Source organism: Ambystoma mexicanum, chromosome 11, assembly GCF_040938575.1.
Source record: "Ambystoma mexicanum isolate Mex_15411 chromosome 11, UKY_AmexF1_1, whole genome shotgun sequence".
NCBI classification, from domain to species: Eukaryota; Metazoa; Chordata; class Amphibia; order Caudata; family Ambystomatidae; genus Ambystoma; species Ambystoma mexicanum.
The window spans coordinates 447195836-447223206 of NC_090934.1; the positions used below are offsets into that span (position 1 = coordinate 447195836).

Consider the following 27371-nt stretch of genomic DNA (forward strand, 5'->3'; position numbering starts at 1 on the left):
CAGACTAGAAGGATTGATAGGCTTGATGCTTGTCCATGCACCATTGTGATAGATCTCATGTGGCCACCAGCAAAATATATTTTGTTTTGGTATTTAGAATTGAGATTGTACACTTGTGAGAAAACAGATATAAGTAATTGATGTTTATCAGAGTGCTTTGATGGACATGTGGCTACAAGGTAGACCATATACTTACCCAGTCCCCGGCTGGATCTGGAGGTAGTTTGTTTCTGCTGTGCGAGGCTCAAAGCGAATGCAGGTAAGTGTTGCATATTCCTGCATTGCATCCACAATTGTAGCTGTATTTGCGGTGCCTGGGGATAATGAGAGTGAACATTGAGTTTTGGTTGAGAGAAGTTTGAAACCCAGGGTAGGTAATAAGCAGGGGCAAATATCAGGAGGACATATGTAGGAACATATGAGGAATTTAACTTACTGTAAGCAGAACTGATGGTGTACGGTATGGTGACGATTCCATTGCTGGATTTGGGCCAGAAGCAACTGTTGCCTGCACATTTCGCTGCACTGCGCCCAGGGAGAACTGCAATGTCCCCCTCACGTATCAGCTGTTGGCCACCTAAAACAAGAGCAGAGGGAAAGTGAAGGGATCTAGAGCCTGGCATCTGACTCTGCAGGGACAAGTTCACTATTATAGGATTTAGTGAGCAGATCGAATTGGAAAGTTGTAGCTTCTTGCACCACTCGAGTGCCAAGTACTAGGCCGGGCAGGTTAACTGAAGACAAATCATTTCCGCTAAACATAGTATGATTACACCCAATAAAATAAGCATGTTGTCTTTTTATAAGCATGGATTAATTAATGTCTACAGTAAGGACCATTTGAATGATATTCATAAAAGCTGCAAACATTTTCTAAGGCACATGTCCTGTATATAATTGTCGATGTCCAAAAGCGGTGATGTTTTGGGGTCAAGGGATTTATTTGATTTTTCATTGAAACTTTGTAACATGATATATAGCACAAAAGCCCTTACGAGTGTAGGGGCTACAGCTGTGGGAATTGCGTGTGGCTGGAGAAAACTCACGCTCCTTTTGAGAAACGAAGCTGATCCAAAAAGGTGTGCTTTTAGTGAGTTGCTGAATTGTAAATAGCCAGGCTCCATCTGAGCAATGGCAAGTGGTACATCTGGAGGGGTGAACGTTGATGGTGGAGAAATCGCCCCTTAATCATTTACATCTGACAAGCTATGATGGCGTTGTAAAGCCGACCTTGGGCATCTGAATACAAATTCATGGATAACAAAGCTAGAATGACATATTACTCTTTCATTATAAGGAATCAAATAGTGGGAGGGGGCAGAGGGCTACATCCATCTTCAGAATTAAATAATTTCTTTCTGAATTCAGAATGCAGGCGCTCTGAATTCAGAAAGATATGTTCTGGCACCATGGGTTGGAGGCCTCATGCTCCCTGTGCTTCAATGTTAAGGAAGGAGCCAGGATGCTCTCCCTGCTTCCTGGTTTGTGTCTGGTGTGGTTCAGCGAGCAAGCCAGTGGCTTGGAGTCCCTGTAGGTAGATGAATTCTGGACAGAAGATAGCACAAAAACAACTATTTTGTGGATACTGTATGTTTATGATGCATTTATGTGTATGTGTGCCTGCATGCAAGTGTGTGTTCTGTATTATGAAGTGTTTGTATTAATGAGTGAGTGTATTGATGGCTGGTTGGGTGTGCAAATGTTATCAGTAAATTAGTGAGTGAATATTGTGTGAATGTTTGTGTGCATTTGTTTGCAGTGGGCCAGCTGCACAGAAGCAGATTTTGGTGACTGTGAGTGAGAGGCGGGGAGGGAGATTGGAAGGGTGGCACTTGCATTGGCAAAGTAAATAGGAGTGTGTCCTTTTGTGAAGATACTGCCATATATAAGCAGGCGCAGCTTGGAAATGTTTTCTTCTAGTATCATTACGGGTATTAGGTGCAAAGCAAACATGATTATGTTCTTATATAGAGATATTGGCATATATATTGGTGCAGCCATCAAGTACATGTATGGGCATATCCAGATTGAAAACAATTTTATACTGGTATATATTTGGGAAAAGGTATCATGTAAATATATTGTGAAATGCTCCTGTGCATGATTGTTGGTAGACGGGAATATTTTAACCCATTATTCATGAATATTTATTGTTGTTGGGAACCCCTGAATGCCCTTTGGTTGGTTCGCTATGCTCGGTTGCTCTGGCATATTTATGGGAAATGTTTACAGCCCTCCAATTAAAAAAGTCATCAGTTGCCAATTGATACTTGGCTAATGGGTTAATAGATATGAGTGTGTGCATGCAAGGATGGTACCCAGGCCATTGGCATTGGAGCATTGACATGTTCTTACATGTTTTAATGTAATTTTTTGGCAAAGAAAATTTGACAAATGTAATCAGATGGATGAGGGTTTGGTCTGGGGATTTATAGCAAAATGGGATAGGCAGGCTTCAAACTTTCTTTCTGTAGCATGGCCTTTTTTACTCACATAAGGGGCCAGGCCAATATGATGTGTGTTCTTACAAAGGGGAGATAGGCACAGTTGTGCAGTCAGAAATTAAAAGTTTTCTTACTGTGGATTTGCAGGTTTTACTGGTGTTAAGAGCACAGTTACCATGATGAGTGTTCTTACATGGTGGGTCATGGGTGAAAGCATTTGTGCAGCCAAACACGGAAGTGGTTCATTACTGTAGCATTGCATGTTGTACTGGCGTGGAGGACACATTTAACATGAAGGGAATTCTTACATGATAGTGCAGGGGTTTGGGTAAGCATTTTGTTCAGCCGCAATAACATATTTTCTTCTTGTGGTGGTCGTTGTTTACCAGCACAAAGGGAAAAGCCAACAAGAGAATGCTTGTACATGTGGATACTGCCATATTCTTATGCATCATTATTTTGCATAATATTACTGCTTATTACATGATGGGGGGAACCCAATTGGGGGATTGACCTGGTTACAAAATATAACTTGCAATACACATAAAGCTCATCTTGACTGATCAAGCACCTTAATTTACACATGGAATTGATACATTTCAAGCTTTTCTGTATCTCAATTTATTCTTTAACAACACTTTATTTTTAGAATACATTATTTCCATTAACATATTTGGATGGTACATTTGGTGTTAGGACTGAGAAGCCAGGAACAGCTGCCTTGTTTCTACTCTAGGTGAAAGAATTAGGGTTTGATTGAAACATATACCTTTTTCTCACAGTACAGTGCGTGGCATGCCCAGGCAGCAACAAGATAATCATGCACATTGTGCATGCATGTTGATCCAGGCTGGCCCAGAGTTTGGCATGGCTGTGCCTTGTTGTCAAGTTTTGTTGGAGTGCACACAGCCTGGTTTGCAGGGGGTCCCTAGATTTTTGTGTTATGCCACTATCAAACCAGATATTAAATTATGCCTCCTATTATAACGATTTGTATGCATATTGGCCTACGCCAAGTTGCTTAAAATTGTACGATAATAACTCTCTACGGCAAGGTCTTGACCTTAGAAATTGATGTAAGCCGCCATCTTGAATCAAGCCTCCATTTTAGGCTAGAACCGCCATTTTGGGGTTTTTGTACAAAGTCACCCTGTAATCTAAAATGGCCATCTCGTGTGCCCTTGTTCTTGCCTTAACCTCTCCAACCTCTGTAGGGGAGTTAATGTCCAACCTGCCTTCAGGCTACATGTTAGGGTCATGTAGACCTTGTCCTTTGTTGGCCTCGGGAGCAGGGGATTACTTGAATTAGCAATGTTAAACTACAAGTATACAAGAACAGTAATGCTATCCAAATATAATATGTGAAACATTTGTTTGGTCTGTATTAAAACAGCATGTAAAGAGTGTAAATGTTAAATTAAAGAATAATGAAGTGTGTTAGTAAATATATTCAAAAGTAAACCGCATGCACGAGATATGTAAATTAGGAAAGTGAACATGGCACGACCCTAGCCCAGTGTATAAATAACCTGTAAGAGGGCTGGACATCATTTTACAAATTGTATAAATGCGTCGATGTCCAGCTAGGAAATTCTGTTCACTGCTCACATTGAACCCTGATGGTGGTCTCTGTGATGTATTGACGGCCAAATAGCTATTTGTGTACTTTGTTGAATACTGTTCATTTTTGTAATAAAGATTCTGGGAATCTTTACAAGCCTGTGTCGGTGTATTTTCCTTTGCTTGGTGTAACAGCCGTAATAATGTATTCTTTCTGATTCCACACCACTTGCCAAAGTATTTACTCCTTCAATTCTTTCCATCTGCTATTTATTTATATGAAAACATCCCCAATGTATGGAGTGTGAACACAAGAGGAACCACTGCTTAGTGCACCTGGAGATTCAAGGTAAACCTCCCTAACAAGGACCCATGTAAAACCAACATAGCAGCAGTGATTGATGTTTGATGAAGAGTGGATGTGGACAAAGGGCGTGGGCTAAGCAGATCTTTTTAGGTTTAGTAAAGGCTGATGCACACAAGATTGAACCCATGCTAAAATGATGGTAAATGACCCTCTAAGATATTTCTAGTAGTGTCTCCCATTTCAGACCCTAAAGGCTACAAGCACACCAGAATAAACACTTCCAATATATGTAACACTCATGTAAATTCACAGGTAATGTATTGACAGTGTTTTTATCTAAATCAGGAAATGCCCATGAGCATTTCAGTTTTGTACAACTTAAATAATGGCTGATTCACAAACCTAAAACTAGGACAAATCTGGAGATGCCTTTGAGCAAATTTGTTTGTGTAACTTTTGCACATGAGTATCTCAAAGATACTCCAGACATCTGCAGATATCCTCGAGGTGTAGACTTTGTGAATAGGGTGTAAGAGGCATTTGCAACACACAGGAGTATTCCCCAATGTGTTCCAGTGCAAACGTATGTGAATATGGCCCACTGTTTACTAGCCTCTATATCAAGAATATCCATCATGTTTTCTGTCTTGAGTTTTCAGGTTTGGACATAAGAGAGCAGCACACCCATCCATCTGTTCCCACGAGAAGCCTACTTCTGAGATTTAAAAGGAGTTCTCCCATTAGTACATGACTATGGAATGTCTAATGTTTAGTGAAACATCCCATCAAATTTCTTCATGTAACAAATCAGTGCCTATACCAGACCTGGAATGTAAGTAGGAGCACCCTCAATATTTAGCCTGTAATGTCTGATGTAGGATTTGGTCCGCTTGAGAATCGCCCGTGAGGCCAGCATGGCCCTGAGTGTCTTGCCCTGAATCCTTGTGAAGAGGGGTGTCACAAGACATTGCTGATATTAGAGATAGCAGACCATATCCACCTGTGTATTGACATGGTCAAGGTCTTTTTTCCTGCTCTGGCTGCATGATTAGTTGCAAACAAGTTTTCTGAGATCCTGAAAGAATTGTTTAACAAATAGTTAAGAACCGCGCTTGAAATGTGCATTTGACACATCTCTTCTTCAGAAGTGGATGGTTCAGGGTAAAAGGTAGGGATAAGAATGTCCTGAGACTAATGAAATTTTGTGAGGATTTTGGAAAAAAAGAAGGGTCATATTACAGACTGAGGCACTCAACTTGAACTGTCAGTAGTGTAGGGGAAGTTACAAGGTCCCTATCTCCCACAGCCTCCTAGCCAAGGTAACTTCCACCAGGGACACAGTCCTAAGAGTCAACAACATCAAATCACTTGAATACATTCGCTCCAATAGGGAGGATTTATCCTTAATCCTTGAGATCTGAAGCAAGATTTCTGGGGGGCACCCAACACAGGGGGCTGGGCTCTGACAAAAGGAAGCTTTTCAATAATAGACTAAAAGAAACCTCCCCTTTCAATAAACCCTCCAAGGGTTCCATGAAGAACCTAATAGCTAACCACTGGGCCCTGAGAGATTACACTGATAATCCCTTAAATAAGCCTTCTTGGAAAAACTGCCTGACTTTAGAAATACTACCGTAAAGAAGAGGAATGTGTATTCTGATCCATCGATGTGGTTACTCTACTGCTTGCAGTAGGAATTCTGGCCTGCTGGATGTTGGGTGTTCTGAACGGTTGCCTTAACCTGTTCTGAGCGGTCCCTTTCATGCAGGCTCCTACTTTCAATTTCCAGAATCCACACGTCAATCTTTTGGTTTCAAGACCATCGACCTGATCTGTGATTTGGGAGGATATGGGATGTAGCAGCCAAACCTCCAGTTGTATAGGAATTGTTTGTTTTACAACTGCTTGAATGACAATTGACCTTTTCACAATTGACCGAATTGTGAAGGTCAATTGTACCATATATGTGGGGGGAAACCCCTCACAGCCCCCCACCCAACGCCAAACCCCCATATATATCGGTCAATTGTGAAAAGGTCAATTGTGACCCTTTAAATTGGGTCAATTGTTCATTCGAACAATTGTAAACGAACAATTTTGGTAATGCCATCACCACCAGAAGAATAAGAAATCAGAACCTACGATACTGATAAGGAACCCCAGAATCACCTCCACTCTGGTGTCCCTGATGTTTGGACCCCCTTGGGAAGTATGTGAAAGGCCTGCAATACACTTATGATTTAAGATACAGATATAATACCCCGCCATGTTGCTCCCCTTCATATGAACGTGTAACAGAAGGAAATAATTATCACATTCTCTTGGGAGGCAGACGTGTCCAAGGATCGAGTCATGAATATGAAACGCATTTTCCAAAAAGCCCAGGGAGGCAAAGTCCATTCCTGGGAAGGAGAAAACCTCCTGTTGAGCAGTTCTATAGCTGTGTTTCTCCTGATTTGTAATGGCCCCAGGATAGGCAGACATTTTAAAACATGTCTAATGTCCTGGTGTAGAGCCTAGAATCCATTGAAGACTGCATAGAAGTGCAGCAGTTATGGGTGCTGCATTTAAGGGATAGACTCAACCCCACACACATGTTGTTAAGGGTTCTGTCCACTTCATGGGTTCTAGATAGGGGACTTATCTTCCTGTCAGACTGGGCAGAATCGTGTCATTTTTCGTATTCTGAGGGTAAAGCTTCAACAAGAAACAAGACATTTGAATAATTTCTGGCTCTTTCCACTCATGAAAGATCTTACTTTTTATGTCTGAGATCACAGGCAAACCATGGTGTGCTGCATGGTTCAACTGGAGAATGTGGGCGTATTTATCAAGGTAATTGGGATCCAACGAGAGGAAACCTAGACTTTCTGCTCTATCCTCTAGCACCTCCACCCCTATTTCAATGGATAGATATGTTCCTCTCTGTTCATAATCATCTCTGAAGGAATAATCCTTCCTGTAGGATAAGGTTGACAAGGATGAAGAAGGTGACTTGGAAGAGGAAAAAAAGGATAATTGTGCACGTCTTTTCTTTCTCTTCCCATTTTCTTCCTGCAGGGTCTGTTAAACAATCTGCTTTACCTGAGCATAAGAGAGATCAAGTTTCTTTTGTTTGTTTACTTCTTACTCCTTTTTTGATAGAAGATCAAGATTCAGATTCAGAAGAGTAAGAAATAACATCCTGCATTGTTATGATCTTCCCCGTGGATGCCCTTTTACCCAGAGGAAGCCAGCCTGACTCAGAGTATCACAAAATAACACGAACTACTACAGGGATGAAACTTTACATCCCTCCCAGAGTGTGCATGCTCATATAGGCTCAAGGGGTCCCAGAAAAATGAAGGTCATCATGCTGGAAATTAGAGCAGGTGGCATTCCATATACAAAAAAAGCTAAGAGGGAAACCCACGTGGCTGCTAGAGGGCTTTCCTACTTACATTCTGAGAAAGAATATGCCACAGTGTGGGAATCTCTTGACTTTCAGTGTCAAAGTAATGGCTTTGCTAGTGCCTTTCCGGATTGCATACCTAATTGTACCTTATTGTTACTTAGGTTTATTTTGAGACTCTTTGTAGACATATGCCAGTTGCATTGTTCAAAGACAACTTTAGATTGAAGATTAGGGTTTTGAAAAAGCAAGAAATAACTTACATTGACCAAAACTGAATTTGACTTGAAAAACACTTTTTAAAAGACAAAAAAGACTCCATGGCCCGCGCCAATTAGCTCTTTTAGATCAGGATACAACAGGGCATTATATCCTTTACCTCTTTCTCACCCTATTACTTGCTTCATTGGAGAAGGCACACCACCACACCAGGTACACCACATATCCCTGACAGGTCCTCGCCCTATTAATTTGATCCTTAAAGTGCTACTCAATCAATTGATCATTCTGTTTATTGGTCTGACTTTTGTACTGCATTCAGTGTGGTCAGGGCTTGTATTTCGCTCTTTGTTTGCCTTCTCTGATTCGAAGGATCCTTTGACTTACCTTTCCAAAACTATTATCAAAGATATAAACCTTCCTTGCACTCACAAAGGGTAATTTAAAAATATTTGTAGGCAGAATTAAATACCTGTCAAATTTGAAAGAACTCAATATGCCTATTGTTAAGGTTGGAGATACAGTACTAAGGAAAACATAAGTCCAAAGGACAGTGTTTTAAAACAGAAATGAGTTAACCTACAGAATACAGCTAAAACCCCACTTTTTAATTAACTTTTTCATGATAGCAAAACCAGAACCCACCAAACTATACACACACCGCTACGTCGTCCCAGAGTAGGCACCCTTTGGAATATAGATATCACCAGAGACCAAAATATGCCCACCTGACAAACCCCCCAGAAACTGACATCACAAAACTGAATCAAACTGCTGCCACTGTGAATGTTCAAAAAAGCTGCCTATTAACTCCAGTAGAAAGCACAGGATAGAAAGCACATGATACCTAATGTGTGGAGGGTACCTAACATTGACCTGACAACAACCAACAGAATCCCAAGAGGGTGTGTACTCCCCTGAGCTAATCCGCTCCACTCCAAAATTAATTTCCAACTTAAAACACACTTGTCCGTCCCACATGTATGGCACCACAGGACTAGCCATAAACACTGTAAAGTTATGAAGCGCTACTCTTTAAACTTTCTCACTCTCCCACATCAGCAGCTATCAGCACCCAAACAACAATGTTTCGCCTTAAGTTCTTGGGCTTTTCCCTCTATTGACTAGTGTCTCCACCAAACCCATAGAAATCATACCAGCACAAAGGATACAGTAACTTCCCACCTGCACCCAACAGTACCACATGTTTGATATCTGCCTATCCTTCTATTTCAAAAACCTTCACTTCCCCCCTCTTTCTTTGCAGAGCCATGCACATTGAGGCCGACAACAAATGTCAGAAAGATGCGATATAATCACTTTGAAAATATGCTGACATATTTGGTTAAATAAAGCTTCAGAACTCTATCATATCTATTGGAGGAACATCTGAGAGAGTTCTTGTTGTCAAGCGCTTGCTCCATAATGCTGAGTTACTTTCATTGGTCAACTGTATCTGATGTATCTTTTGCCATACCACTGTTTACCATCCTCTTATTAACTCCCTTTTCATCCAAAAGAAGCAAAAATGCCCAAACCAATCCGAGGCCTTCCCTCAGGCATGCCTCAAAATGTGATTCTACAGTTTTGCATATTATAGTGCAGCGGATGCCACACTATACTTAAGTTAAGAATAGAGATACAAGACAGATTTGGCTGAAACCTTTCGAATAAAAGCTTTGGCACTAACCCCAATCCTCCAATCCCCCACCCGTCACCCCGCCATGCCCTCCCACGCAGACTGAACATTTTGGGAAATAACACACTGTTTCGGCCTAGTCCCCGTTAATTTTCCCATATAGAAAAAGTCCACATTTTGCTACAGCACACAGTCAAAACTGGTGGACGGAACTGGACCAGACATGAAATAACTTGGGCACACATTGTTCATTCGCTATCCGGGAGAAGTCTGGGGTTATTCCATCTAGTAGTTGTTTAATATTTGATGGAGAAGGGGGTGCTCCCGTATCCCAAAATATTAGCTATATCTTCCATGGTGCTCTGCGGCAGAGAGTCTTTTCAGAAATGAAAAAGCCTCCATTGTTTTTGTTTTGTTTTATGCAACAGATATTCAGGGTTATTTCTGAAATATTCCTGTTAGCTGCAAACAAGAAGTTGAAAAAATGACAAAAAAGATGAAATGGCATCAGGCTAGAGGTGGTGAGGGGGAAAGAGGATGCCATGTGACATTGGGGAGTTGGTGGAGGTTTAGGATCAAGTTCAGAGCTCGAAAGTTTTCGAATATTCAGGCTTATTTTTCACATGTTCAGGGTTATTTTTTACTCTGGGCTATTTTTGCATTTTCATGGTTATTTGTAGAACATTGCTAATATAACCACAGATACAGGAAAACAGTTTAAAAAAAAGAGAGTTACAAACATGAGATTAATAGAAAAAAGTTGACTTTTAAAGCTACAGTGAGGTGTGGGCTAACATATTGGGGCAACATGTTAAGGGGTGCAATATGGCTGTGGCCAGTGAGCACAAAGGCATATTGGGGGAACATGTACAAGAATGGCTGGCCCGTACAGGGCTATATCCATTTTTTGTTTTAAGAACTCTTGCAGTCCCTACTAGAAATACCAATGTTACACTTTCTAACAGGAAACTGATCACTATTAAAAGAAAGACTCCCCGCTACAGTGGCCTTAATTACCTTGCAAGACCCATACAATTGTATGTTTTCTATTGTTATTTGACTGTGCTAAATATTTGTTATTAACATTTGTGCAATTGGGTTTTGTGTCTTGCAAAATGTAGGGCTATGCAGATCTTGTGGCATTATTTTAAGAACGCCTGGCTTTGCTAGTAAAAGTATCCATTCCTTTTCAATTCCGGACCAGGCTGGTCATTGAGCAAACATTGGCAAAGCTAAAAGGTCTGTCTGTGTACATATGCAGAAATCTAAAGGGTAAGACTTTGTTTGTGTGAAAATGATACCCTCTTCATTGGCAATGATTGTTCATGGCATGCTGCACCCAGATGTGTATATATATCAGAAGACCATCAAGATTAATTTGATTTAATGTCCTACCTTTAATGGTGGGAAATGTCTGCAGGTGTTGTGGCCAATTTACAGCTGGATCCTATATACCTTGATGACACCTGCATCAGGATTATCTCCTGGCCATTAGATCAGCAATATGACAAGTGAGGTACTTGCGTGCACACTCTAGTGGCTCCGCCGTTAATCACTGACTTCGGTAACCAGTGGATCTCCATTAGTGCACTGAGTCTTGTGTCTTTTATTAAGTGTGATGCTGCTTACCAATGTCAACGTGTGATGTGATGCGTGTGTATATTCACGTGGTTTGCGTTAACAGTGCACAAGGGCATAGTGCTGGCAGCACCCTCCGCTCTCAAACAAGGATTATCTTTGGAATGGAATTGCAGGAATCTGCTGCTAAATAAAAATAAATCTCTTCCATTTTGCATAAAATATAAGTTGCCATGAAAAAAAGCCCTAGATGTTGCATTCATGTTCAGGTCAACATGTATCTGCTTCAAATCATTGTGGAAAGGCTCTGTTTTTTTGGGTGAAAATACATGACTATCCACTGTTGGTCAACTGTATTTGATTAATCTTTCCATGGTGGGAAGATGGCTTAGTTATGGAAGTAGCGCATGGTTCTACACTCTTATCGTTGAATCTCGTTCCTTATTTGAATGCTCATATAGAATGTCCAGTTGGAAGCTATGCAACACACTGCAAACATGATGCTGCTCGTAGCCTCACAGTGAGATACTTCTCTGCCATACCACCATTCTTCCTTTCCCTTCATGACCCATTGTAAGTATAACTGCAGACCGGGTCCAGTTAAATTGCTGATTATTTTTGCGCAGTATTAAATGTGCCAAGTGGGGAAACATTTTGAATGACACAAACTCGAGAACTATGTGACTGAACTTATATAACACTGTGGTCAAAGTAGTGTGACTGGTTAAGGGCACCCACTGAGGACCTCAGTGATTGAGGAACACCATTGGAGTCTGCCTTACACTGACATGGCCTGCTAGAAATTCTGAGAGGGTGTTGCATTCCACTTGTTTGTGAATGCACCCTCCTTGCCCTAAAATCTTTTTGCTCCCATGCCCCCCAAAGCAAGTACCTCTTCCAGAGGTGGACTGTTCCAAATGCAATATGGGCTATATCTCAGTGAAGATATAATATGACTAGAAATGAGTTTCAGGAATGCAGGTCAGTCAATTTCCATCCTGTCTTGTAGAGGCATTACGGTGTCACTCATTATCTGTGAAGTTCAGTATGCTCATGGTGCAGTACACCTTGATTCACAGTGGCTGTTGTGCTGTGCTCATACCTGCATTTTCGTTGTTGAATATCTGAAACATATCCGAGCTCTCAACCTGGTCTCTATGTTGTGCATCTGAAACAAAAGGCATGTATAGTGTTATGTGCCTCAGAGAACACAGCTCTACATGTGCCCATAATGCCAAACACCCAATGAAGTCTTTATGTCGCTATACATACCATCTTTTCCTGGAGTTTCCAAATAAATCTGCAAGACAAAAAGCAATCACGTTATTGTTGCCCAACCAAAATCACAATTTCAGATCATCAGCAACTCTGGTTGGGTGAAGTGGAGGACTGGCATATTGGGAATTTAGGAAATCTGCTGCAAGCTGGCTGCCATTTAGGGGCTGCTTGAGGCAGGTCTATTTGTGTCTACTTATCCCGTGGCCTGACTGTCTGACAAAAGACTGCCTGCAGGACTGAAACTCTTCCTGACCTGATAAATACCAAATAGTTGCTAATGTTTCGTTGGTTACAGGTCCCCCAGGTGCATCTGTATCTTCAACCTTCACAGAATCCTGCTTAGCTTCCACTTCTGTGAGATCTTCCAAGTCAGCAATAAACTCAAATCACAAAGTGAATCACATGTTTAAAACTGTGTTGTTTGCTTTGTTATAGAACATCAAAGGATCTTAACCGCAATAAAGCATGCATTGACCTTAGCCATTATTTTCTTTTGTTACTTGTGTTTAACTCTTTCATTCTTGTCACTAATAAAGTAGTCAATAATAGAGGAGATTCTTTAGCTATTTTGTTGCTTGTATTCATCCATTTAAGAAGGTATAAATGAAGACACAGAAAATTAAATACATTATGCTACTTTTGCTTAGCATGCTCTATTGAGATAATCTTTAATGCAATGTGTTTACTTGGCAAAGTCAGCTCTACAAAACAAACCATTAAAAGATAATCATTTATAAATAATTCTGCATTACTGTGGAACTACAGCTGGAAAATGATCTAGTCAGGACCCCAAAATCTAGACTGCAGCTCAAATCTCATCCGCACCACTTAACCAAAGTGGATCACCTTGAACAAAACCTTAACTATGGTTGTTGAGAGTGCGTTCAGCCTGAACAGCTGTTGCGAGCTACCTTGATGCTGTTTTGTGAGAGGTCACTGCACTGATATTGTGCTATTTGTTTGCTGCATGTGGAGCTTGGGACATTGCGGCTGCCCCATGTCATGAATGAATTCCTTGGAAAAATACCAGACTTCCACTTTTGCGCTCCAAATATAAATTTTATTTGATTGATTACATAACTAACAAACTATGGTTGTGCCTTACCTATCATCGTTGCTAGGAGTTATTTATTTCACTATGTAGAATGGAAAGTCTTGCTCATGATTTAATAGACTGGAGAGGAGCTCCAATAAAGTGACCCTTCTTATTCTACACACCACATTTGATATTTGTTTCTCTGGGGAACTCAAGGAAACCCTACTTGTTTTCTATTGTGCCAGCATGCAGAACCAGGGTTTATAATGTGGATGTATCACCAAGAATATGGTCAATAATCATATGCTACAGACACATGAGAAAAGGAAGCACATGAAACAGGGCTCAAGTCACGCATGTGGACGGAGTCCCCCACTTTTTTCAGGAGTCTGCCACTTTTTTCCGAGGGCACTTTGATATGCTAATTTCTGATGTCACATTCAATTGGTATGTTAATGGGTCCCCCCACTTTTACTTTTAGAACTTGACCATGGACATGATTCATCTGCTATCTCTTTATTCCATTGTTTTGGTTTATTGTATTCATGCACTGCCATTCAGCCCATTTAAAGTGCTCCAAATTGAGGCAGATTGAAGAATTATGGTGCACAGAGGTAAAAAGATCTACCGAATATTGCATACAGTAATATGTTTAGTGAAGGAGATTCAGTAGATGGCAGGCTACCGAAAACGTACATTCACCAACATATTCACAAGATCCCACTGGGCCTCTCTGGACTTTTCCCCAAAACGAGTACATTTCCCCAAAACCTTGATGAACTTTGGAAAGCCAGTACCTCTGATTGGCTAGCAGAGCTGTCGCTGAGCCAGATTACAGCTGGGAAGACCCTTTTCCTATTGTGACTATGCTCACCATCACCCGCTAGACTTGCCAGTAATGCTACATGCTTCCTCTGGATCAGAATACCCAATATACAATGTGATTGCCTGGTTTACAATAAAAGTACCAAGCATTTGTTTTAAGACCTGGCATATGATGTGAGATCCTGGTATGTGATGGTAATACTTGATATATGATACAAGTACCTGACATTTGAGAGAGTACATGGCACATAATGCAATTGTGTGCCCATTTGATGGCCCTTTATGACGATGTCTGACATGTGAAGTGAAAACCTGGCATTTAGTGGCATTATGTGGCAAATTATATATTTTCCTGGGTGCTTAATTACAATACCTGATATGCAATGTGAGTTCCTTCTCTTTCATGGTGGCACCTGCCTTTGAATGTAAGAAGCTGAGCATTTCATAACAACGCATGACTTGAATATTTGCATCTGATTTCGGTGCATGGCATTTAATGGCAATTGCTAACCTATGGTGTAAGTACCACAAAGGCAAAGACTAACATCATTGGTGGAAGAATGCTTCACACAACCTCTTACCTAAGCCTAGGTATCTTATCTTCCCTAGTGCATCATGGCCAAACAAGTTCTTCATGTGAATATTAGGCATGATTATGGGCATGTTTGTCATATAACGTGTGAATATGTCATTTGAGGACAATGCCATGAATGTGACCAGATCACATAGCATTTGATGGCACTAGATGATGATATACCAGGGCTTGTATTGTCATATGATGTGAGTTCCTGCCATTGGATGTCAATATGTGACAAGATATATTCCCACATTTACAGGGTATGAACCATGGGTCAATGCATTTGACAAAAATAATTCTCATGTGATGTGAGCTCTTGGACATTTGATGGAATTACCTTGCCATAAAGATACAATGGGGCTAATTGGCGTACATTTCGGCAGTACATTCACCAAATTATATACAAATTTTGTTAGCATTATCACCACTCATTACCTTGGACATACGACAGAATTACAAGGGGTAGCAGGGTGGTGTATAGCTCCTTTCTCGGAGTCCATAGTTTCCGATAGGGATTTGGGCCAAATTACCATGACCCGGAAATTCACTGATTTTTTCAGGTAAAGAGGAGATTTCACCTCAGCATTTTACTGGAGGGGAATCCTCCACTTTATTTCCAAATTTGAAATCAGTGGTTTGGTAGAGGTGCCAATAATTGCCTTACCACCTAAAGAAAGTGTCAGTACGCAATTACGGCCATTTGTTGTATTGCACAGTCAAACTCGTATTGAGGCCCAGTGTCACAACACAATAAAACAAAAACAATATTTTTTCTTGCACACAGTCCAATCATTCTTCAACAGAAATGTGAAAAAGCAGATTTGTTTATCTTTGACATTGAGGCATGTACTGTAAATATTCAATTAATGGTGCAACCAACTTTTAAAAACAATGGCAATACATATCTGTGACCAAGAATTATATTTTCTTTTTAATTAAACGCTGTTATAAAGTTTATTTCAGGGGGTCCTCTCATCTGTTTTAATGTTTATGCGAAAATAAACTAATAATACACGCAGGCAACTCACTGAACTAATCTCGGCCACATTGACCAAATATTTTCTCTGGCATATTTTTAAGCCTGGCTGACACTATTGCTGTGGCCCTTTACATAATGTGAAAGCATTCATGGGTATGCACACTGAAAGTACAGTGAATATGATGGGACACAAAATGGGTTTCTGCATCTTTGCATTTTGTCACAGCTGAGCCTAGCTGTAGGGACACTAGTAAACCTCCATCCCTGCAGCTTTTAGCGCCATGACTAGCACCAATACCGGTACCGCCACCGACGTGGTGGTATGGAGACTTACCGGTATATTCCGCCCTTTGCGGGACCGGTAACTCCCCATTTGAAATGCCATTCCCCATTCCCATTTGAGCCCCCACAGGGCTCAATGGGAAGGTGGAAGGCGGCAATAACGGTACCGCAAATTGCGGTACTGTTATTGACCCCGGTATCCCTTTGCGGGTCCCGTCCTTAATGCCTGCTAAAACCAGGAGTTAAGGAAGGACCCGCAAAGAGACCTCGGAATAGGGCACAAAGGGATTACCGGCACCAGTGTCATTACCGATGCCCGGTATCCCTTTGCGCCCGGGTCGTAATGACCCCCATTGACTTGCCATGATGTGAAGCACTAAAGAAAACTATATGGGAACAAGCGACTGCGAGACTAAAGGCAGCTGGGATGCTAAAATATGAGAAATGAATGGATGATGGATGGTCATTGTGAAGACGTGAAGGTGATCATGTGAGTGATAGAAAGTATGTCAATGAAAGACAAGGGGAAAATGAGGAACTGCAAAAGGCAGTAAAGAGAGAACAGGGAAGGGATTGCAAGCCAGAGAGAAAAAGAGATGACGGGAGGGCATCAGGAAAGTGAAAGAAAGAAGATTAAACTGTTCCTCTTCAAGGGGCAACTTCTTCATACCCCGAAATATGCATCCCTGAACCCACACAGCCTAATATTCTTGCTGACGACTACACTTCAAACTGTCGCCTTTCATTGTGGCAACTTATTTTGTTTGTTATTAAATAAAATAAATAAACAAACTGATTGCAAAGGCGAGTAAAAAGAAGGGATAGAGGGAGAATGTGAGCCAAGAGGTATAAGAATAGAAAATGAATGTGAGAGGCAGGTAGAATTAGAAATTGTTACCATGGCCAAAAACAGAAAATCATAAAAGGGAGGCTAGAGGAACAGAAAGATGGAAAATGAGAGGAGAGGAAAGTTTGAATAAGAGAGGGTAAGTAGCAAAACAAGGAATGCAAGGGACTGGTTGACAAATTGACACTTGGGAGAAGGTGGGGAGAGATGGATAGGAGCAGAGTAAGAGCCCTGGATGAAGAGACATAATTGATCGACGAATTGGGAATCAAATGAGAAATACTTTGAGGAGGAGATTGTGATGATACAATCTAATGAGATGACTTTTAGATTTGGCTGTTAGGTGGTGTGTTGTGCCACTTATAACCCTAAACTATTGTATAAGAGTATGGCTAGGGAGAAGTGTCTTATGAGGAGGAATTGTAGGTGTTGTTTGGTTATTTACCAACACATTGACTGCCCACAGCCATGTTAATCCCTAGGGCCATTGCCACCCACTTCCTGCCCCTCCCAGCCGAATCACATCCTCCTCGGATCTCTCAGATCTCTTTGAGCTCGGTTTTGAAAGCCTTCCAATCAAACATTGAGCTCCAAGTACCTGTCAGTGTTTTTATAAAAGCAGCCTTCTAAAATAGTGAATACCTTGTTTGGAGCTGTAAAGGCTCTACCAGTGTAATAAACATGTTTTAACCAGGTCTGCCTTCTGCCACTTGATGTATAAGCACTATGTGTGTCCTTCACTAAAGCTTGTGTAGATATTTTAGGCATTTGCCATGCACTGTTATTATGTGTCCAGCTACTTGCACCATTTTGCAGCTGCTACCATCAATGGCCATTTATTGCCACTTTGGCAGTGCTTGGAATTTGCCTTTCCAATGCCTACACAAAAGACAAATCGGTTAGTACTTCCAATTCTTGTTTAAAAGATGGCACATGTTTTCCAATAAAAACAGGGTTCTGAAAATGCAATGTTTTCTTTGATAAGATCATATAATCGACTAGAATGGTTGTGTATGTCTGGTTCGTCTCAACATTCCAGCTAATTTTGATATGCTGGCCCACCACATCCTAATCAACTGCCTGGCATTGTCTGCTCACATGTCTCCCTTTGCTCTGAAATGGTTCCAGTCATTCTTCTGTGATAGACTATTCAAATTTTTCCAAACTCTATTCCACAACTGCCGTTATTTCCACATTTTGACTCCTGCAAGTTTCTATTTTGTGCCCATGCTCTTGAACATTTACCTGTGGCATGGGGTAACATCCTGCAAGCTGCTGGAATTGTTTACACATTTACTCCAGTGATGGCTCCCATAGCAATGAGTTCCATCCTGAACCAAATTCAAACCAGGCTGAATGATAACATGCTATACCTGAACAAATCCCAAACTGGATTTCTCAGACCAGGATCACCTGAAACCTGCTCCATCCTTCATTCCACCAGTAAAATCATGATGATCTTGGGACCATGCCAAATTCAAGGCCAAAAAGTTCAAAAGACTTGATCTAACCTTCATTAATTCAAGGCTCATATTAATTCTGTCCTTGGTTCTGGTCACTGTACTCCTACACCACTCCACAACAAAAAAGCATTTCTCTCCACTACAAATTTCTGGTTCTTATCTCAAGTCCTTATTAACACAAAACTGGATCACCACAGTGTCATATTAGAAGGATCTGATTCCAGTCTAATGCATAAAATGACAATTCTCCAGAAGTCTTCGGCCAGAACAGTATCCAGCACCAATCACCAGGAGTATGTCCACTATACCTTAAAATGACTCCACCGCCTCCTTCTCAGAGAGCTGTAGAGGCAGGGACCTCATTTCACCAAAATGCCAGGGGTAGCTGAAATGGCATCACTCCTAAGTGATATCACTATAAGTGATGGAACACAACCTTTCACCCCTTGACAAAACAGGAAGTGACATCACATAGCATTGTTTCCAAGTACACTATGAAGAAAATGGTTACGATATCACTGTAAGAATGGATCACCATATGAATCATTAATATGAGCGCATATAGGTCCATATTAGCAAATTACTGTGAATGAAAGCAGACGTCCATGGCCGTATGATAATGAGGTGTTATTAAATAGCACTTAAGCTTAAGTGCTTCATATAGAACAAATATAAATACAATATCACCCAACCTGTGTTGGTACTCATTTATCAACCTCAGCAGGATGAAAGGATGAGTTGACCTTGCTGGTAGTCGAACCTGCAGATCACACACACATTGCAGCAGCAAGCGCTCAACCCATTGAGATATCTCACCGTCTATTGATATCAGAAAAGTGGCCTCTCCAAAAAGAAAGAGCCACATGCTGCTGGCCACAGTCCAGGAGCCTCATTGAAAAAAGAATAAAAACACATTTTTTTTAGGGGTAGCAATGGAGACCACAGGGGTAGCAAGAGAGATATCAGGGGTCACAGATGCAACCCCTGGCAACCCCTAAAATATGTTCTTGTATAGAGGCACCTTTCAGTTGCTGTTTCTGCTCTACAAAGCATTGGATGGAAATGCCCTGAACTTCTTATCCAACTTGATCTCCACCTATAACCTTTTGAAGATTCATATACTAACCTAAATGAAATACTTGCTCAACTACTCACACCACACACACTTTAAATCATCTAAACTCTGCTTCACTGGCTGTATGGTGTGTGGTCCCCATCTCTGGAATGTATTTCCCCAATATTGTCATGACACCACCAACCTAAGCCGATATTAATATAAGCTGAAGACTACAGGCCTTCTAGAATGGGCCTTATGATTGCTAAGTTTGCCATCCTGCCAAGCATGTTGAGGTTTCGCTGCGATATGAGCACAGTACAAATTGACTAAAAAAATGCATAAATAAAAGACTGAGAGGAGAACAATTGAAATCAGGAGTGACAGAGAAAGAATAATAATCTGGAGCGTAGAAATGAGAGAAAATAAGTAGTGGGAGACACTAGTGTTAAAGTCAGTTGAGGAAATGAGAAAAACAAGAAACTGATTGAATGAGCGAGTAGAATTAGGAGAGATAAATAGAGAGAAAGACAGTCAGCGACAGGCAATGTGGGATTGCAAATTCTTGCAATGCTGCTGCTCGCTCTGTAGATTCCCCTGGTGATTAAAGTTTACAACGAGGTAGTCTGCACCCCACCTGTTCTGTGAGGACAGGGAAACTAGCATAAATGCTGCCAGTAATGCACCAATCATCATTTTTAGTTTTGGCTGTTAGGTGGCGATGAAAAGCGCTATCTTTATGCTGAAACTATTGTCATTAAAATAAGAGCTTTCACGTAAGAGCTTCAAATAGGAGCTGTGAATGAGGGTATCTAATGCTTTTCAATGGAGATGGCATATGATGATGGATACATAGGCTTTTTGTGTTGTTTGGTTATGTGTTCACCCATTTGGCACCCATTTCTGAGTCAAATCTATATGATTTTTCAGCCATACGCACCCAAAACCGCTTTTGCTCTCTTTCCCGGCATTTCCATTGTGTGCATAATTTTGCAGCCATTTCAACTTCCAAAATTGCAGCCTCTATAAGTTATTGTTTCTAAAAAAGTTATTTCATCTTTTTTGTTTATTTTAAAAATATATACTAGTACTATAATTACCTTTATTTATTTGGTATTAAAAATAAACAACGTGTTGCTATAGCTACAGTTTGTTACATAATGACTCGGAACATGTCTATGGACTTGCTTGTGGGTGATGGTCAAGTGTTTTCTGTTGGAAGCAGTACCTGATTTGTTGTGCAAAACGTTAGTGATGTTAGTAGGGCGTGATTGGGTCTAGAGTGTGTGTTTGTCTTGACAAGGTAGCCATTGTTTCAGCATTGGAGGAGAGAGGTAAGACTGCTTATTTAGTCTGTTGTTGTTACATTGTTAATTGTGTGGTGATATTTTTGCAAACTGTAGGTATTTATTTATGAAATGTGCACTACTTATGTGCTCTGTGGTGCAGTTATAAAGTTTTGGCATTTCCCTGCATGCCAGGCACAGTCAATGGTGCACTCCTGCTGCTCCCTTTCTTGTACTGAGCATGCAGTATCCGGTCTCAGTGGGTGCGTGAGATCCCAAAAAGTAGTGGAAAATCTCCTTCAGAGGAATTTTATCCAACAATGTAAATACAATGTGCATTTTTCCTTCTTTCTAATCACTGGTTTGCCAGTTATTTGTGGCTATATTGAAAGTTCATTGTGTAAAGCCCTCTCCGCTTTTACAGAATCTGTCAATGTTTGTTGTACACTGTCTCTTGGCTATGTTGCTGGACTACTCCTACATTTCAGTGCACTGACAACCACCAATATCATTTTGATTGAATCCTCGTGTTTTGGAATGGAGCCCCAATCTTACTTTTGGTCTACGCTGTGCACTACTAATTGGAAACACTGCACATGATTTTAGAGATCCTTGGAGGGCGGGGGCTGCTTGTGACTAATGTGGTACATTTGCGAGTGGGACGTACCTATTTTAATGAGCATGTTCAGCGCAATTTGGGTTTTAAAATTTTCAGAACAAACATTTGTTCAAGAGAATCTGAGTTTTTTCCTTACTAAACCAAGTTCAGCTTACGAAATACCCTGCCCTTAACTGTCATCATTAAGCCCATGTTTTACACCTCCAAGTTATACTATAAATGTGTATACTACATTTTACAATGCCATGCAACGCTGACTTTTCTTTGTATTTATGAAAACACGCTGTATCATGCTAATATCACTGCAGTTAAGTCAGAACTATTTTTCTCCCTGTGCCCCTAATGAGACTTGGCTTCTGCATTGTTCTTTGTACTTTGCAGCTAGACTCTTAAAGGGGAGACTAAAGACAAGACCACTCTCCACAGCAGACTATACGGTTGTAGTCCATCACTGTAGTGTAACCTGACTGCTGATATTTTAAGGTTTTGAGAGCATAATAAGGTTTCCTAGAATAAAGGGATGTGGAATAAAATCTTAAATGTGTTGAGCCACGTACATGTAGCAGTATTTGTGACCCAACAGAAAGAATTATTCTAATTTACAACTTCAACCACAGTGTGACACATGCAAGAATGAAAATGTCCTGGTCCTGCCATGTCCAGATCACAGGCCAAATATGTAAAGGTTTTTCTTTCACTAGATTAGATATAACATTTGCTGGATGCATGTACCTCGCATTGAACCTCAAAGCGACCACTCCCGTAACATGCTTGGCACCTTTGTGGTAAACGTGGGATCATTATTGGATCTTGAAAGTGTTAAATGCCCTTATTTATGTTGCTAAGTTCCAAGAAGATAAATGTGATTGTATGGGCGGCAGGAAGGTGATTCATTAGATCAATGATGAATTATTTGCCGGAGATGTTATATGAAACTTGCGCATGGTGGGAACATAAGCCATAGGTGATGTCAAGTGCCCTTTCCCAAACAAAAGATGGTCTACATAACTCAGGTAGTGGGTGTCCCTATGTTCTGAGATTTAAGAGCTCAGCTAACTATTTGTTGGTATGGGGGGATTCTGGTAACCAGGCTCATGCAATGTAATCCCATGTGCCATTTACAATTTGATTTAGTAAGGGCTATTAGGTGTTGCCTAAAGGACAAAACTATTGCAGTGGGGTACAGATAGCCCCATGCATTTTAAACAATCACTGTCATGACGCAAAAAGAATGTTTTAATGGAATAATTGGGCCACCTCAGTGATTTGACAGCAGGGTTTGCTAGCTGGTGTACACGTACAAAGATGCCCCTGTTTTCGTCAGATGACATGTAAAGGGGCCAACTACGGATATATTGCTTTTCAGAATCTGAAATGTCACCACCGTTTTTAGTAAAATTAACAAATAATAGTGATAAGCTGTTGATTTAAAATCGAAACACACTCGGGAGGATAGCTAATCTTGGGAGGATAGCTAGGGGGCAATGTGCTGTATTAGAAGCAAGACGTCATTAAGCAAAATGGGTTCGATCCCGGGACCGTGCTTAGAAACCTCTGGGTATTTACCACATTGTAAATTACCTATCATATCATAACATATCACTTATGTGAAAATGGATGCAATATCCTGCATTTTTAATACACTCAACTACATCTTTCTGACCATTTCACAATATCCCAGACAGGAGCAGCTAACCCTGTTTGTTGAACACCTTATGTGCCTCCGGCATTATGCTCGTCCTGAACTCCCATAAAAAATCCTTACTTATGTGCCACCCCATTACTCCTTACAAGATATAAGTAGGGTGGTCGTGTGGTGCCCCGCGCATCTTCGCTTCACTCTACTAATTGCAAGTGATGGGATGATGGAGAGGGATGGAGGAAATGTTTCCAATGCATTGCATAATCTCCAAATCATATTTTGACACATTAGTTATATCCCTCTTACAAGTGGCAGAACTAGAGGCAAGGAGGATGGTGGTTGCCGCCGCACTCCTCCACCATGCCCGGTTCATTCCCACTGGTTTCAACAAGGCAAGTGATCACATTGTTATATTTCGTTTTTATTGAAAAAAACGTACATGCACACCCGAGGGTGCATTGCAGCATGCACGCTTGCCCTCTGCGTGCTAAGAAACAGCAGCCACATTGATCATTTGTGAAAGTTCACCCAACATGTTCTTTTCCTTCTTGGGTGCGCCTGTGCTGCCTAGATTGGTTTCTGCCTGGTGCCTACATCCTAATTTGAAGAAAGAGAAGATTCCCTGCAGGGCAAAAGACCTAAAGGTAGGTTTGTGGGTGTTTTGTCATATATGAATGTGTGCATCTTTGCATCTAATGTATGATATGTGTGCGTGTGTGTGTGTATGTGTGTGTGCACGGGTTCAGTCTTTAGCTGTGCATGCATGTTTATGTGTGTTACTGACAGTGTGTATGGGGGCTCTGACTGTATGATTGTCAGGTTTTGGGTATAAGTGTGAATGCAATGCCTGCATATATGGTGGGGTCAGTAGAAAAGCGGATGTCTATTGTGGACTTGCAGATGCAGTCATTAACATATTGTTGCACTTTTAGGTGTACTGTTGGTGGCATTTACTGGATGTGTTTTCATGTTTGACCCTAGAACCAATTGGATATTGTTTGGCATTAACACAATTTTTCTCATAAAATATGGTGTAATTTTCACAATTGTAAACATTAATTCACAAGCATTGGCAATGCCAACAGTATGGGATTATGTGTAGGCATGGGAAACACAATTACCAGGCAAAGTCATAGGGGTATTAACTGCCCATTGATGGTATCAGGTGGAAATGGTGCGAGTACCTGGGCATCTAATAGCAGTGCCTGGTAAATTACTAATAATTGCATACAAGCCAAAAGTAGTGGCTTTGCCAATGCTTGTTCGATATGTGTGAGGTGGGAGAGGGCTTTTATTTGTACTGCTGAATGGAGCAATGGTATTTATCAGTTCCAGTTTCCATAAAAATGGCTGGCTCTGTTTGCTTTCTGCAATCTTTGCCATTAATTGTGAGACCGTGTTAGTAGTTATGTTTACTGGGGAGCAGAGTGGAATGTACTTCTCAAGGGAGACCTTGGCACACAACTGAAGACCCCTCAGCAGAGCAAGGAACAAAACCACCTTATCAGAACAGAAATGTGAGCAGGGAACAGCAGCCTAGCAAGTATATCATGTGAGAGAAAGGACCAGCAGCAGCAGTTTCATACCAGGTATGGATGCATTGGAACAAAATGTGATGTTTTCAGCCCAGGCACATCTCCTGAGAGCGAGCAACACACTAACCAAATAAGAGCAACTCTTATTATGTCATCTGAGTGAAAATAATGCATGAATAGTGTCGGAGCATGGATCGGAACAGCAGTATTGGGGTGTACGCAATGAGTCATCCATGGAGGTCCATGATCAAGTCTGACCACATGGAAAGACAGATTGCTTCAGGTGTAATCCTCTCTAATCCTCATTGGGTTTGGCTGATTGAAGGGCTGCCCGTGGGGTATTCTAGGGTATGAGACTGCGACTAGACTAGTGAAAGGCTGCTCTCTTCTGTGCTACTATAGGCATCAGGGCGTCGCTGCCACATGCATGGTGATGATTACTTAACACTTGCAGCTAGGATGGTCTACTTCCACGCATAGTTAGATTGTCAAGGTTAATTGCTGCAAAGTAATTGATTCTCTTTGATAAATAATGTTGTCACTGAAGCTCGCAACTGGAAAGGTACACTTGCAGTGGAACACATCTGGGGGCATGGTGTATATGCAGGAATATATAACACTGCAACCAAAGCACTCACCTGGATATGTACACCCACACTGAAACACACCTAGGAGACTGGCAGGTATATTGTTAACACAGACGCTTCCTCTAGGGTTCCCACCCGTACAGACACACTATGAGTGTCATACACCAGGGTGTCTGTCATGCACAAAGAGAATCAGGCATACTCTCCGTAGGACTCTCACCTGTACAGGTAAAGTAAAGCAGGAGTTCACCATCCATAGGGTGAAGATGACCCATACTCTGCCGTCCATCCTCGGGTTGTTGGGAGATCTTGGATTATCTCTATCCTGTACAGCAGGGATTTTTCTTCAGTTAAGTTCCTGCTGTATGGATGTAAAGCTCTGCCGTTTATATACCTTGAGAAGTGGAGCATCAACCAATCAGATGCCAGGATAATGGGTTACACGAGTTTATGCAGAAGCCATTGCCTTTGAAAGAAGCCTCACAGCATTAATTAAAGGATGGGTCACCCCAGGAGTTGGGGAACAGGTTGTCAACGTGAACAATTCGATTCACCACAGCCCCTGACTGAAGATAATAGTTTTGTTTTCTTTTGGAATGTTAGTTCCGCTAAGATCACAAACACAGAGCATTCCTTTTATGAAAATTCTGAATTTGAGATTAGATACAGGTGCACTCAGGTATCACTCAAAGTCCAAAAAGCACTGCAGCTCACAATTCTGTACGCCACTACAAGTCCATGTTTAATATTATTCCGATGGACACATGGCAGGCACAGGGAGACAGAGAATATGCAGAATAGTTTACCCCAAGTGTTCATTTTAGCAATTGTATTAATCTCTGAGAGGTTTTGTGCCATCTAAAATACAACACCACCGTTTGAGTTTTTTCTGGAAGAGGAAAACTTCAGCACAATCTTCAATATTGTTAACATTCTGCTGATGGGAGTGCATTATTCTGCACAATACCAACATTCTCATGTGTATTCTCATATTAAGTAGGCACTGGGAAGCCAGAGGAAAGAAACATTTTGCTTTTTTTTTAAAGGGCCGTCTTCTGTTTGCACAGTACAGCTGTTCGTGAGATTACACACCTGGCACTTTTGATCATAGTTGTTAGTGGTATTCAGAGTGCTTCATCCATCGCCCATGACCTTCCCCTCTGCCAATGTGATATGTTCAGACTGTCATGGTCTCAGAAATGAAGGGATAACATATATTTGGACAGTTGTGATATCACAACTAGCGGATTATAATGTGATCAGGAAACTGTGATCTGGACAGCAAGGACATGGAATATGCTTGGCCAGTTTTAATAAAACAAGTGTCAACATTGTATACACGCAGTAGAGATGCCACATTTGGAGGATTATAATTTAACTGAAAAGTTGTGATATCACCAGTATGAAATGATAAAGATATAATTAAGCAGCATTACCCATGGCTGCTGCCATTTCTGGACCCGGAAAATCAACTTATTAGCACGAGCGACTTGTAAAATACGTCACCGACACAGGTGAAAAAGCACTGGGTGGAATTTGCTTCAACAAAAATCTTACTAGGGCAGTACTCCCACTTTTTGCAAGCCCTCTTTAGAACATAGTTCAGCATCCCCACCCACTGTCATGCCACCTAAGCACATTAAGGTCATCGTCACGGTTGAAAGAGCATGGATACGCCTTAAGGCAGAACACCTTTTCTACAGCCCTGGTTGACTCCAAGCCAGAGATACCCACATGCCGTCCCACTAACCCTGGACTAAGTACTCCACAAGCAACATCAATGGTAACTTTCACCCAGGAAAAGTCGTCCCCAAATAAAATTATACAGAAACTGAGAGGCAATACATGTATCCACAAGGTACACCAATACATTCAAAAGGTTCAATCAAATTAGGATGGATAACTGTACAACATTTCTGCTTTGCCACCTCAACTCATTTTATCAATAAAGTGACAAAGATACATAATCAGCTGCATGACAAAAATACATCTAAGAACATGAGGATGGTCTCCGGAGGATTGCTCGGGGGCAACGTACTCCCCTTGTAAGTAAGATGACATGGAGCAACACAGGTTGGATCTGCGGATCCGCACTTAGAAACCTCTGGGTATTAAGTGCCTTATAATTAATCAATTACAATAAGAACTGCTCCAATCCTGCAGTCTGTCCTCATTGTCTCTATTAACTGAATAGTAGCCCTTGAGACTTGTCAGGATGTGAAT

The 27371-nt window shown here is 41.1% G+C and overlaps 1 protein-coding gene across 1 annotated transcript in view; it reads right to left on the minus strand.

Annotated features, from left to right (window-relative positions):
• LOC138504998 (embryonic protein UVS.2-like) overlaps nucleotides 1-25437 on the minus strand; it is a 59557-nt gene extending 34120 nt beyond the window's left edge. Inside the window, exons 1-5 of the mRNA XM_069625358.1 lie at nucleotides 25369-25437; nucleotides 12411-12438; nucleotides 12241-12306; nucleotides 437-577; nucleotides 197-314 (exon numbers count right to left, since the gene is read on the minus strand). Of these exons, the coding sequence (XP_069481459.1) occupies nucleotides 197-314; nucleotides 437-577; nucleotides 12241-12306; nucleotides 12411-12438; nucleotides 25369-25437 (422 nt within the window). The remainder of the gene's footprint in view (nucleotides 1-196; nucleotides 315-436; nucleotides 578-12240; nucleotides 12307-12410; nucleotides 12439-25368) is intronic.
• Nucleotides 25438-27371: the final 1934 nt, after the last annotated feature.